General features: G+C 39.5%; 1 protein-coding gene across 1 annotated transcript in view; it reads left to right on the top strand.

Moving 5' to 3' along the window:
* Positions 1-2,726: 2,726 nt before the first annotated feature.
* LOC124000421 (carbohydrate-responsive element-binding protein) overlaps positions 2,727-12,701 on the top strand; it is a 34,746-nt gene continuing 24,771 nt past the window's right edge. The window contains exons 1-5 of the mRNA XM_046306769.1: positions 2,727-3,141; positions 8,016-8,122; positions 8,735-8,817; positions 8,991-9,080; positions 9,197-9,238. Of these exons, the coding sequence (XP_046162725.1) occupies positions 2,771-3,141; positions 8,016-8,122; positions 8,735-8,817; positions 8,991-9,080; positions 9,197-9,238 (693 nt within the window). The 5' untranslated portion in view covers positions 2,727-2,770. The remainder of the gene's footprint in view (positions 3,142-8,015; positions 8,123-8,734; positions 8,818-8,990; positions 9,081-9,196; positions 9,239-12,701) is intronic.

Genomic DNA, 12,701 nt, shown 5'->3' with positions numbered 1-12,701 from the left:
AATGGGGCATAGCCTACTGAACTTATCATCCACTGTTCCAGATAAATTGTTGTAAGAGAGAGTGGCTTCCTTTCAGCTGACCCGGGGCCTCATTTACATGGCATGGGACAACACATCTGATTTTGTGCCACACTAGAGGCTAGTGGGGCCAGTTTTGGATTGGATGTATTCCATGCTTTCCAGGTTACATCTGTCAACTTCGGCATGTTCTGCACTTACTCAAATGCCACAGTGATTGGCCAAGTTAGAATTGGACCAAAGTTGACCAAGATAAAGTTAGTTTTATACTGGATATTCAGTGCTATTCTGTTTTCTCTCACCAATATATATATATTGAACCCAGCATGCCAGGACTATGAAGATGGTATATTCTGAATCAGTAGTGTATGGATAATTTTTTTAATGGATTATATATTTATTTTTATAAGATGGGTGAGAGGGGGAATTGGCAAGGAGGGGTAGTTTGAGGTGGGAGTTGTCCTGGTGTTTAAACAACACATGTCATAACTATGAAAAATATATATTCTAAAATGGAGGTTGGATGGGACAAAAACTGCTTTTGTGGGTGGAAATTTTGAGAAGAAAAAAAATATTCCATCTTTCAATCTACACAAAGCGTGCCATGACTATGAAAATTATATATTCTGAATCGGGGGAGGATGGGGGAATAATGGCTCTGGTCCACATTATAGTTCAGTTGGTGGATACGCAAAAAAATTAAGTAATGGCACGCTTTGTGTAAACTATTGAAGATTAAAAGATGAATTGATGTCCATCTGACTATGAAAACTATATATTCTGAATTGGGGGAGATTCAGAATATATCATTTTCATAGTCATGGCAAGCTTTGGGTAAGGGCTATTGAAGATTGAAAGCAAAAAATATAAGCCAGGGATTTGGGTCCATCCTCCCCAGATTCAGAATATATAATATTCATAGTCTTCGCATGCTTTGTCTATTCAATATTGAATGCTAAAACAATTCAAAATCATTCATAAAAATAAAAGCTGTGGATTTTAGTCCATCCTCCGCTGATGTCCATCATCCCCTGACTATGAATATATCATTTTCGTAGTAATGGCACACTTTGTGTTAGAGCTATTGAATATGAAAAACTAAAAATTGTATTAAATAAATACATTTCCCCCCGAAAAAGCCAGGGATTTTGGTCCATCCTCCCTCGAATTTTCATAGTCATAGCACACTTTGTGTAAGAGCTATTATAGAGTGAAAGCAAAAACATTTTTAGAACTACATTTATAATAAATAAAAGCCGTGGATTTTTGTCTGTCCCCCCCATGATTCAGAATATAGTATCATTTTCATAGTAATGGCATGCTTTTCTAATAAGGATCATGCGAATTTTCGCAGCTTTTTGTTAAAAATTGCGCAACATTTCAAAGTCCTGCTACTCATGCCAGGAATATAGTATATGCAAATGATAAGTATGTGTGTATAGAAAACACTCTGAAGTCTGTAAAACTGGTTAAATCGTGTCTGTGGCTATAACACAACGTGTTTAGGAGTAAAAATCCCTCGAAAAACTGTTCTCCAAAAACAAAAAATATATTAATCCGCCAGTCAATGTATTGTTTAAGGCGACTGCAAATAAATTAAGCTGTTATGTAAACGCCTACAGCTTCCACACGATGTCGCCAGTGCTGGCATTTCGAGCAGACTTAATCCTTGGTTGTATGACGTTTTACCCTTTCCTGTTTCAGTCTCTCAACAGGATGTTATTAAAATGGAAAAGATGGCCGCTGATTTCAAGACTAGCTGCTATCGAATACAGATCGCCACGTGATGAATTGTATAGATTATTAACGTTTATTAATACCTAAAGTTGGTTTAGAAAAGTAGTTCGAAGTGTTTTGTAAAAGTATATAGGCTTCTTTTGTCATTTTAAAAAGCGATGTTGCGTCTTGTAAAAGGGAATATTCCTGGATCAGACCGGTCTTCAGAAAACGACATTTTGGCTATACAATGACGGATTTAATCGGGAAAAAGACCCAATTGTGATGTTTATGGGATATATAGGAGTGCCAAGAAAGAAGCTCATCAAAGGTAATGAATGTTTTATATTTTATTTCTGCGTTTTGGGTAGCGCCGGCTACCGCAAAATCTGTCGTTTTAGATGACGTTCCAGTACTTTGGGGGTGCATGCTATCAGATAATAACTTCTCATGCTTTCGCCAAAAAGCATTTTACAAATCTGACTCAGTGGCTAGATTCACAACGAGTGTAGCTTTAATTCAGTACCTTGTATGTGTGTTTTAATGAAAGTTTGATTTTTATCAAAAACTATACGTGGCGCTCTTGAAATTTCCGCTGATTTGATACCTGCAGAGGGAGCTAGTCCCTAACAAGTTTTAAAGAGCTATTGAAGGTTGAAAGCCAAAATATTATTATAATATTTTTAAAAGTCTCTCTAGATAAAAAAATTAAAAAGCATTGCATTTTTGTCCATCCTCCCCTGACTCAGAATATATAATGTTCATAGTCATGGCACGCTTTGTGTAAGAGCTATAGAAGATTGAAAGCCGAAATCTTATAATAATATTTTTTTTTATTAAAAAGTGTGAATATTTCTCCATCCACCCCTGATTCAGAGTATACAATCTTCATAGTAATGGCATGCTTGGTTCAATAGCTATTGACAAGAGAAACCCCAATAGCCACCGAATATCCAATATAAAACTAATTTACCTCAGTCCAAAACCGGGGGAAAAGTTCATTTGCAGCGCGGAACAAGTTGAATTCTATACTGGAATGGCAATGGCAGAAATAATGTCCCCGGAATTGTCTCAGGGACAAGGACCAGGAAAGCAGAACCAGCTCAATGACTTAGAATCAGATTCGGACCAAGAGGAAGATCATGCTGCGACCACCGGGACTGGACCGGCTGTTGCTGGCTCTTTTCTCCGCGCGCAGGTCATCCATAGCGGACACTTTATGGTGTCCTCCCCGCACAGCGACTGCACCCCGCGGAGACGGAAAAGCGGGGCTACGGTGCGATATGATTTCGATACCGTGAACAGGACTTGGTGTCAAACATACAGATTCGGTCCGCTAAGTTCTGGGAGCCTTAGCATCGACCCAACGCTGACCCGGTTATTTGAGTGTATGTCACTGGCTTACAGGTAAATACCTCATTATTTATTATTGTATTGTTTACTTGTGTGTAAAGTTGTCAATGGTTTCAACATTTCCACGAGGGAAGTTGTCAAAGGTGTCTACATTTCCACACTGCATGAAAATGAACCACAGTACCACCAATTAAAAACGGTTTTGTTGCATCACTTCGCCAAAATATTGTCTGGCCTTACTGTAAAAGCTAGAATTACAAGTCACCGTATATATGCCTAATATTATTACACTTTCATAAAACAATTGATTGATACTGTATGTATAGAGAATGATTAGGCTTAAATAGAAATGACAAACTCAAAAGGTGTGTCTGTGTGTGTGTGCGTACATATGTGTGGTTGGGTGAAGGGATTCAGAACAGGCTGGAGCCTACTTGCGAAACTGTTTTGAAAATCTTGACAGAGAAGTGGACTTTGGTTTGAGTTGGCAGCCGGTATGTTATGGAAGATTACAGTGTAACTAAGGGAAAGGATAAGAGACAGTTACTACAAAGACCCTGTGCCTGCTAGCTCCTCTCTATCCCCTTACCCTATATTCAGTGTTTTTACTTTTGTAATGAAGAAAACAAACTGATGCCAACAGGGACTTTGGCATGCTGCAGGATATTTCACTGCTGATTAGTCTATACATTATTATTAGCACTTCCCTTTCTGTGAATCAATTACATCACAAGTATTTGTTATCAACATTTTTTTAACAACCACTGGTTGATAGACAATATACAGTATGTACAGTGTCCAACATTGTTGCCCACCTTCCATTGAGTAAAGCAACTGTTCTTGGCTGAGTAATGGACAGATAGCGACACACAAATATCCAAAAAACCTTGAAAATACAATATTTTCACCATCATCAGGATTGATAAAGGAAGGAAGGAGACAAGAATACTTGACAAAATAGCTTTATGATACATTGGCAATATTCATGGGCAATTTTTCCATGCAATATTGCTGGCAACGGAGTGTTGAATGAGACACTGTCGCAATGATGAGAAATGGGCAACATGGACATGAATAACATTTACATTTACATTTAAGTCATTTAGCAGACGCTCTTATCCAGAGCGACTTACAAATTGGTGCATTCACCTTATGACATCCAGTGGGACAGTCACTTAACAATAGTGCATCTAAAACTTAGGGGGGGGGGGTGAGAGGGATTACTTATCCTATCCTAGGTATTCCTTAAAGAGGTGGGGTTTCAGATGTTATATGAAGGATATATAAACTTAATAAAACTCAATTTCCCCATTTATTTACGAATCTCCTATAGCCCTTTCACTTTCCTTTTTGTTGACTGCCACATCTGTACTGGAATTTATCAGCTAACAAACAAGCAACAAAGGGGTGTTGGCCCTGCCCTGCCCTGCCCTGGGCACCCACTCAACCTACTGCCAGTCAAGTCAATGACAATGCAGACAAGGATAATTAGATTTAGAAAATGTTTTACCTCACAATTCTAAGCTAGGAAGTGCAAACAGCATTCATCAAGCTAGCCAGCTAGTTATATATATAAAAAATATGTAAATTTAAATGTAAAATCTACATGACTAGCTAGATAGCGAATTAGCCTGTTTGTCCCATTGACTTAGCATGGGTTTGCAGTTAGCATGCTAATCGATTAACATGCGCACCACCGTGGATGTTGTCGGCAGTTAAACCTGACAAACTGAACATAGTATGTATGTAATAATGTACAGTGTCATGATATAATATAGTAGTGGAGTCACATATTGGATGTGAATGGCCAACAATTCATTCCAACATGTGAGTTGATTCTCTCTCACTTCAGGTCAAAAACAGCCGCCATGTTTTTCTCAATATTTTGGAAGAACAGACTGTTCACGTGACCAATATCTGTGCTCTGATTGGAGGATTCCTACACATTTCCCACTGGTGGAGCTGCCAATCAAGAGTCGCAAGATAAAAAATTGCTAATTTTCAATGTAAATTAGTTGCAGCAACCATTGCTGGCAACATTGCTCAGCAATATTGTATTGGGTCGAGTGGCTCGGCGGTCGAAGGCATTGCATCTCAGTGTAAGAGGCGCCACTACAGTCCCTGGTTTGAATCCAAGCTGTGTCACATCCAGCCGTGATTGGGAGTCTCATTGGTCCAGCGTCGTCTGGGTTTGGCCGGTTTAGGCCATCATTGTAAATAAGAATTTGTTAACTGACTTGCCTAGTTAAAACTAGTTAGGGATAGGCGGGACGCAAATGTCTCAACTGGCCAATTGCCAGGGAAAATGCAGAGCGCCAGATTCAAATAAAATACTATAAAATTCAAACTTTCATTAAATCACACATGTAGGATACTCAATTAAAGCTACACTGGTTGTGAATCCAGTCGACATGTCCGATTTAAAAAAAAATGCTTTTCGGCGAAAGCATAAGAAGCTATTATCTGATAGCCTGCACCATCTGCACCAGCAGTAAACAAAGTAGTTAGCATATTTCAACCCTGCAGGCGCTACACAAAACGCTGAAATAAAATGCATTATCTTTGACGAGCTTCTTTTGTTGGCACTCCAATATGTCCCATAAACATCACAATTGGTCCTTTTTGTTCGATTAATTCCGTCCATATATATCCGAAGTTGAAATTGGGCACGCTATTTATCCAAAAGTGAAAATTCTGCCCCCTAGCCCCAAGAGGTTAAATAAAAACAAATAAACCATTGGTCATGTGATCAGTCTGCCATTCTAAAATATTTAGGAAAACATGGCAACTGTTTTTGAGCTGATGTGAGAGAAAATCAACTCCTGTTTTGGAATGAAATGTTGGCCATTGACATCAGAAATGTTTTCTCCCTACAATATATGATCATGATATGTAAATACATGCATACTGTGTACAGTTTGTCATGTTTAACTGACAAATATCCATGATTGGTGCATGATATATATATATGGTGCATGCTTACCGGAGCTCATACAAAGTCAATGGGACAAACTGGCTACGTAGCTTGTTAGCTAGCTATAGCCATTTACATTTAGTTTTCCGTTTTAGATATTTTTTGTATGTTTCTTAAAACCATTGACATGTTACTAGTTTATGATTATGACATTATATGTTTGCTAAATGTAGTTATCTTTACTGCCATGGACTTGACTGGCACCTCTTTATTGCCTGTTTCTTAGTTGATGAATTTCAGTACAGTTGTGGCAGTTAACTGGCAATAACAAGCTATAGATGACTAAATAAATGGGGAAATTAAGTTTTAAATGGATTTATGCCTCATATGAAATCTATTATCATGTCCATGCTACTCTTTGCTCCAGTGTCTCATACTCCTCTCCGTTTCCAACATCATTGCTCATCAATATTGCATAAAAAATTGCCAATGTGACCTTTATAACTTCCCGAACAATGTCTTCAGTGTGTGTGTGTGTGCCCTGCCATCAAAAATGCTTGGCACAGAGAGGAAGTCTCTTCCTTCTACTATCCAATCAAGCTTTTACAATCTGATAGTTGCTCCATGAATAAAACACACATGACCAGAGCCAAGAAAAATACTGCAGCCCTAAAGAAAGACTGCTACTAAATCCATCTTTCAGGTGTTTACTAGACTATATTCAGCGATAGACCTTTCTTTGATTGAGGAAGGAAGGTAGGAATATTTTATCATGCTAAGGATACAACAACACAGTGTACTAGCATAACCAATCATTCAATCTTTAAGCATAACCAATAAATGAATGTATCCTGGATCGGTTTAAACAAAAGCTAGCTATTGCCAATGAAATGCAGCACTGAATCTGATAGGATACATACTATTAGCACAGGAATTGTTATTTATTTTTACTTTCCGCTGATGGATCTAATGAACATTGCCTTTTCAAACAGTTTTTCTGAGAGATCTTAGTGTTCACTTTTTTTGTAAGGTGTTAAACTATGCTGTTATGTCAGGTACTTTGTTAAAACAACATTTTACATAGAACATGTATTAGTCACCCTCCAGATGGGTGAATGTTATGGTTTATTTAACCCATTAGCTTCATCAAGTCAATTTGTACCCGGTTAATGTGCCTCCTCTGCTGTTTTCCTGAACGTGGATGCTGACAGGGTTTTCACTTTAGCTATTTGACATCATCCAGCATCCAGCCCCTAGGAAATGATTCACCTGGCTTCCTAGCAACCCAATAAGCACCAGCCATTAAGTGGCCCCTTCTCACCAACTGGTGTGCTGACCGTCTTAGTCTGACACTGGAAAGGCACAGGGTCGGAAACAGCCTGCTTTTTTGCTCAGTGGCATCCTTTTCCCTGTTTAGTTAACCAAAAGTAGAACATTATTTAGGAAAGAGGGTGCCATTTTGTACACATGCCCTTTCAGTGTTCTGGTGGAAAGGCTCCTCTGATTGGGTGCCATCAGGGCTGTGTGAAAATGATGACGTCAAAGAAAGAGGCAGCATTAATATACAGTTTCAGTGCTCTTGTTTTTAACAATGAGGCAGAGGACTGGTCCTTTCATATATTGTAGCTTTTTCTCAATGCTGGATGATATGTGGAGAATAGAATATAGAATAATAGAATAGAGCATCCAGTTTCTGCATCTCTAATATTTATCCTCTGCTTGTAATCTCATCGTTGTGTTTTTGACAATCATTAACTCTGTCAATTGCTTGTCTCTCTGTCTCTCTTTGTAAATGGGAGGGAAGGAAAGTTTGCACAAGGTTGTCAAAACATAACCATTCCTCCCTAATAAATAGAATATCTTGAAGTGGAACACAAATGACATTAAAGCATATTTTTTCCTTAAATATCACAGGTATAATGCTTTGTTACTTGTTATAAGCATGTATATGACCCTTTATAATGTCTTAATTCCTTTATTTTGTGTGACTGTAAGGATTATGTTGTCTTTTCAGTGGTAAAATAGTCTCTCCGAAGTGGAAGTCTTTCAAAGGCCTGCGGCTGCTATGGAGAGACAAAATCCGTCTGAATAATGGAATCTGGAGAGCTTGGTTCATCCAGTGTAAGTTCTCTCCTCTCCTGTGTAGCTAAGTTCGTAGAACATGAAGGTTGAAACACCAGAGTTGTACGTTCGATTCCCACAGGGGACCAGTATGAAAAAGTACCAAAATGTATGCACTCGTTTCTGTAAATTGCTCTGGATAAGAGTGTCTGCTAAATGACTAAAATGTAATTCCATTCATCCTCACGCTGTTCTTTCACTCTGAGCAGCTTGCATGTCTCCTGTCGTCCCAGGGTTGTTTAATCTGATAACAGACAGGGAGAGCTTTGTTCAACCGAACTGATACATGGGCTTGTTACTACAGTACAGTCACACAACAAAGAGAATAGCTCGAGTGGGATGTCTCCTACAACTACTGTACAATGTGGACTGTATTCATTTTAACACAATGCAGTGTACAGCTTTCCATGCCAAAAACATACTAATGAGAGCTCCATTACTTTATTCACATGATGTTGAAGCCACATTTGAAAAGAAAACACAGAAAAAACTAACAGAATTGACTGATTTATTGAGAGAATTGGCAGAGTTGACAGACTTGAGAGTCCATTGAACCATTAATCCAAGTCATGATTGAATGATCAGTTGTTTCTCGTCCGTCCTGTGTTACAGACGTGGAGAAGAGGAAGAACCCTGTGTGTGGGTTCGTCACCCCACTGGAGGGCTCCGAGGCCGACGCCCATCGCAAACCTGAAGTAGGTGACCTTTGACCCCCAAGGCAGAGTGAGGAAGTAGCCGATATAGTGCACTGCTTTTGAGGAGGACCTTTAAGGCTCTTGTCAAATGTAGCGCACTATGCAGGGAATAGGACATACCCATTTAAAATCAACTCCTATTAACTCCAATGTTTTTTGTTTTCTCTTGTAAGGCTATAGTTCTAGAAGGCAGCTACTGGAAGCGTAGGATCGAGGTAGTGATCAAAGAATACCACAAGTGGAGGATCTACTACAAGAAGAGGGTGAGTGCTCATTTTGGACATAGATAAGGATCTTTTTGCATTATGACCTTTTGTTATGCATTCTTTTCATGTCATTCCAATTGTACTAAATTCCATTTCTTCTTCATCCATTGAAGCTTCAGAAAAACAAAGATGGCCTTTTGTCAATGCTACAGAAGGTAAGATAAAGACTTGAATAATTCAACTCTACTTATAATTTCCCTCTTTTTGGAACAGGTTTTAATTTCCCAACATTTTTGTAATAAGCCCTGCCAGTATGTGCACTCCTTAGTCAAACATTGAAAACATATGTGAGGAGAGTTTCCATATCTCAATAATTATATATGTTTGGTCAAGTATGGGAACTGACCATCGTCTGACCGTTTATGCCATTAAGTTTAGCCAAATGTGCATGCATGCGCGCGCGTCTGTGCGTGGCTGTGTGATATTGACAGAGCAGATTAATGACCCAGGTGTATTGTGTTTACCTTAGTAGGTTTGGAGCTCACCATATGTTTGTCAAAGTCCTATCACTGTCTATTAATAGATTCCATTCAGATTCTTCCGGCCTTGGTCAGTCAGAGAAGAAAACAGAGGGGAGGCACAAAAAGGAAAAATAGAAAACATGCAAAAGTACTTGCGTCACAGGCCGACATTGGTGATCAAGTTTGTATTGTCTTCTGTGACAATACCTCTAATCTCTCTCTCTGTACCCCCAGCCAATCTCTCTTTCTCTGCTCTGCCTGTCTTTCACCAAGGATGTGGCTTCAGACTTTAATATGTAATTTAATCAAATCTGACCCACTTGCTGATGGGTTGCATTGTGAAGCAGGGGGAAATGTAAGGTCTTTGTTGTTCTACTGGATGTGTGAACGTGAGTTTGTGACGTTGGTGTCACTCTGGCGCAAAAACAAATGAGCCATATTGGGAAGAGGATGTGGTTTCTTTTTTGTTCTTTTTTGTATTTAACCTTCATTTAACTAGGCAAGTCAGTTCAGAACAAATTGTTATTTACAATGACGGCCGACCCAGGCCAAACCCTAACCCGGACGATGCTGGGCCAATTGTGCGCCGCCCTATGGGACTCCCAATTACAGCCAGTTGTGATACAGCTTGGAATCAAACCAGGGTCTGTAGTGACGACTCTAACACTGAGATGCAGTGCGTTAGAACGCTGCGCCACTTGTTTAAGAAGAGAAGCATTGGGAGGAAAGAAAGAGGTTGAGGGATGGAGAGGGGAGAGATGCTGGATATGTACCTTAATAATGACTCACATGAGCACGCGTGTGTCCTCTCAACCCACAAAACCCTAAACCCACTCTGTGTGCAAAATACATGGTCAGGTGAAGTCCCACACCCACTCTGCATTATGCAGTATATGGTCAGGTTTTCCCCTATTCTCCTGTGTTGTCTCCCAACCATTCTGTCACTCTATCTCCTTATTCATCTTCCCCATCCTTTCCTGCACCTCCTCCTTTTCACCTCTATTTTACTCCATCTTAATCATTCTACTACACTCTTTTAAAAAAGTGTTCTTCATTTATCCCCCTAGGAGAACCCTTTTTGGTTCCAGTTAGAACCCTTTGGTGGTGAAAACATTTCTACCTAGAACCATTTAGTGGTGAAAGGGTTCTACGTAGAACCTCACATTAGCTTAGGGATTCCTCTTGGAGCCTAAAATAGTTATTTTCAGAGGGGACAATTGAAGAACATTTTATGGTTCTTGGTAGCACTTTCTTTTCTGAGAATGTACAGTTGAAGTTGGAAGTTTACATACACTTGGGTTGGAGTCATTAAAACTAGTTTTTCAATCACTCCACAAACTATAGTTTTGGCAAGTCGGTTAGGACATCTACTTTGTGCATGACACAAGTCATTTTTCCAACAATTGTTTACAGACAGATTATTTCACATATAATTCACTGTATCACAATTCCAGTGGGTCAGAAGTTTACATACACTAAGTTGACTGGGCTTTTAAACAGCTTGGAAAAATCTAGAAAATGACGTCATGGCTTTAGAAGCTTCTGATAGGCTAATTGACATAATTTGAGTCAATTGGAGGTGTACCTGTGGATGCATTTCAAGGCCTACCTTCAAACTCAGTAGATCTGGTTCATCCTTGGGAGCTATTTCCAAAATGCCTGAAGGTACCACGTTCATCTATACAAACAATAGTACGCAAGTATAAACACCATGGGACCACGCAGCTGTCATACCGCTCAGGAAGGAGATGCATTCTGTCTCCTAGAGATGAACGTCCTTTGGTGCGAAAAGTGCAAATCAATCCCAGAACAACAGCAAAGGACCTTGTGAAGATGCTGGAGGAAACAGGTACAAAAGTATCTATATCCACAGTAAAACGAGTCCTATATCGACATAACCTGAAAGGCCGCTCAGCAAGGAAGAAGCCACTGCTCCAAAACCGCCATAAAAAAGCCAGACTACGGTTTGCAACTTCACATGGGGACAAAGATTGTACTTTTTGGAGAAATGTCCTCTGGTCTGATGTAACAAAAATAGAACTGTTTGGCCATAATGACCATCACTATGTTTGGAGGAAAAAGGGGAGGCTTGCAAGCCGAAGAACACCATCCCAACCGTGAAGCACGGGGATGCAAGAATCATGTTGTGGGGGTGCTTTGTTGCAGGTCTGACTGGTGCACAAAATAGATGGCATCATCATGAGGCAGGAAATTTATGTGGATATATTGAAGCAATATCTCAAGACATCAGTCAGGAAGTGAAAGCTTGGTTGCAAATGGGTCTTCCAAATGGACAATGACCCCAAGCATACTTCCAAAGTTGTGGCAAATTGGCTTAAGGACAACAAAGTCAAGGTATTGATGTGGCCATCACAAAGCCCTGACCTCAATCCCATAGAAAATTTGTGGGCAGAACTGAAAAAGCATGTGCGAGCAAGTAGGCCTACAAACCTGACTCAGTTACACCAGCTCTGTCAGGAGGAATGGACCAGAATTCACCCAACTTATTGTGGGAAGCTTGTGGAAGGCTACCCAAAATGTTTGACCCAGTTAAACAATTTAAAGGCAATGCTACCAAATACTAATTGAGTGTATGTAAACTTCTGACCAGGTGGGAATGTGATGAAAGAAATAAAAACTGAAATAAATCATTCTCTATACTATTCTTCTGACATTTCACATTCTTAAAATAAAGTGGTGGTCCTAACTGACCTAAGACAGAGAATTATTACTAGGATTAAATGTCAGTAATTGTGAAAAACTGAGTTTAAATGTATTAGGATAAGGTGTATGTAAACTTTCGACTTCAACTGTATGTACCCATCTGAAGTGCAAATGTATTGCATTGTGAAGTCTATACATTGCATGGGAAGTCTGAAGTCAGTTAAGTCATTGTTTACTGTGTCGAAGGTTCTGCAGGTCCTTGTAATACCTGATCAGGTTTGTGAGCACCAGAGGGACTGCTGTACTAGAAGGATAGAGAGGGAAAACTGTGTATACAGGGCAGAGTATTACAGGACTGAATGTGGTTAAAAGGAACACAAGCCGACAAACCTCACTGAGGCCAAAGTTCACTTGACACGAGCGAAAGCACCTGCTATCAGCTCACAACATTCACACAACTTTTGTAGTTTATCTGGTCTTGACTTAAGCTAGA

Source organism: Oncorhynchus gorbuscha, linkage group LG16, assembly GCF_021184085.1.
Source record: "Oncorhynchus gorbuscha isolate QuinsamMale2020 ecotype Even-year linkage group LG16, OgorEven_v1.0, whole genome shotgun sequence".
Lineage (NCBI taxonomy): Eukaryota > Metazoa > Chordata > Actinopteri > Salmoniformes > Salmonidae > Oncorhynchus > Oncorhynchus gorbuscha.
Note: the sequence above shows the minus strand (reverse complement) of the source record. Positions and strands in the feature narration are given on the sequence as shown.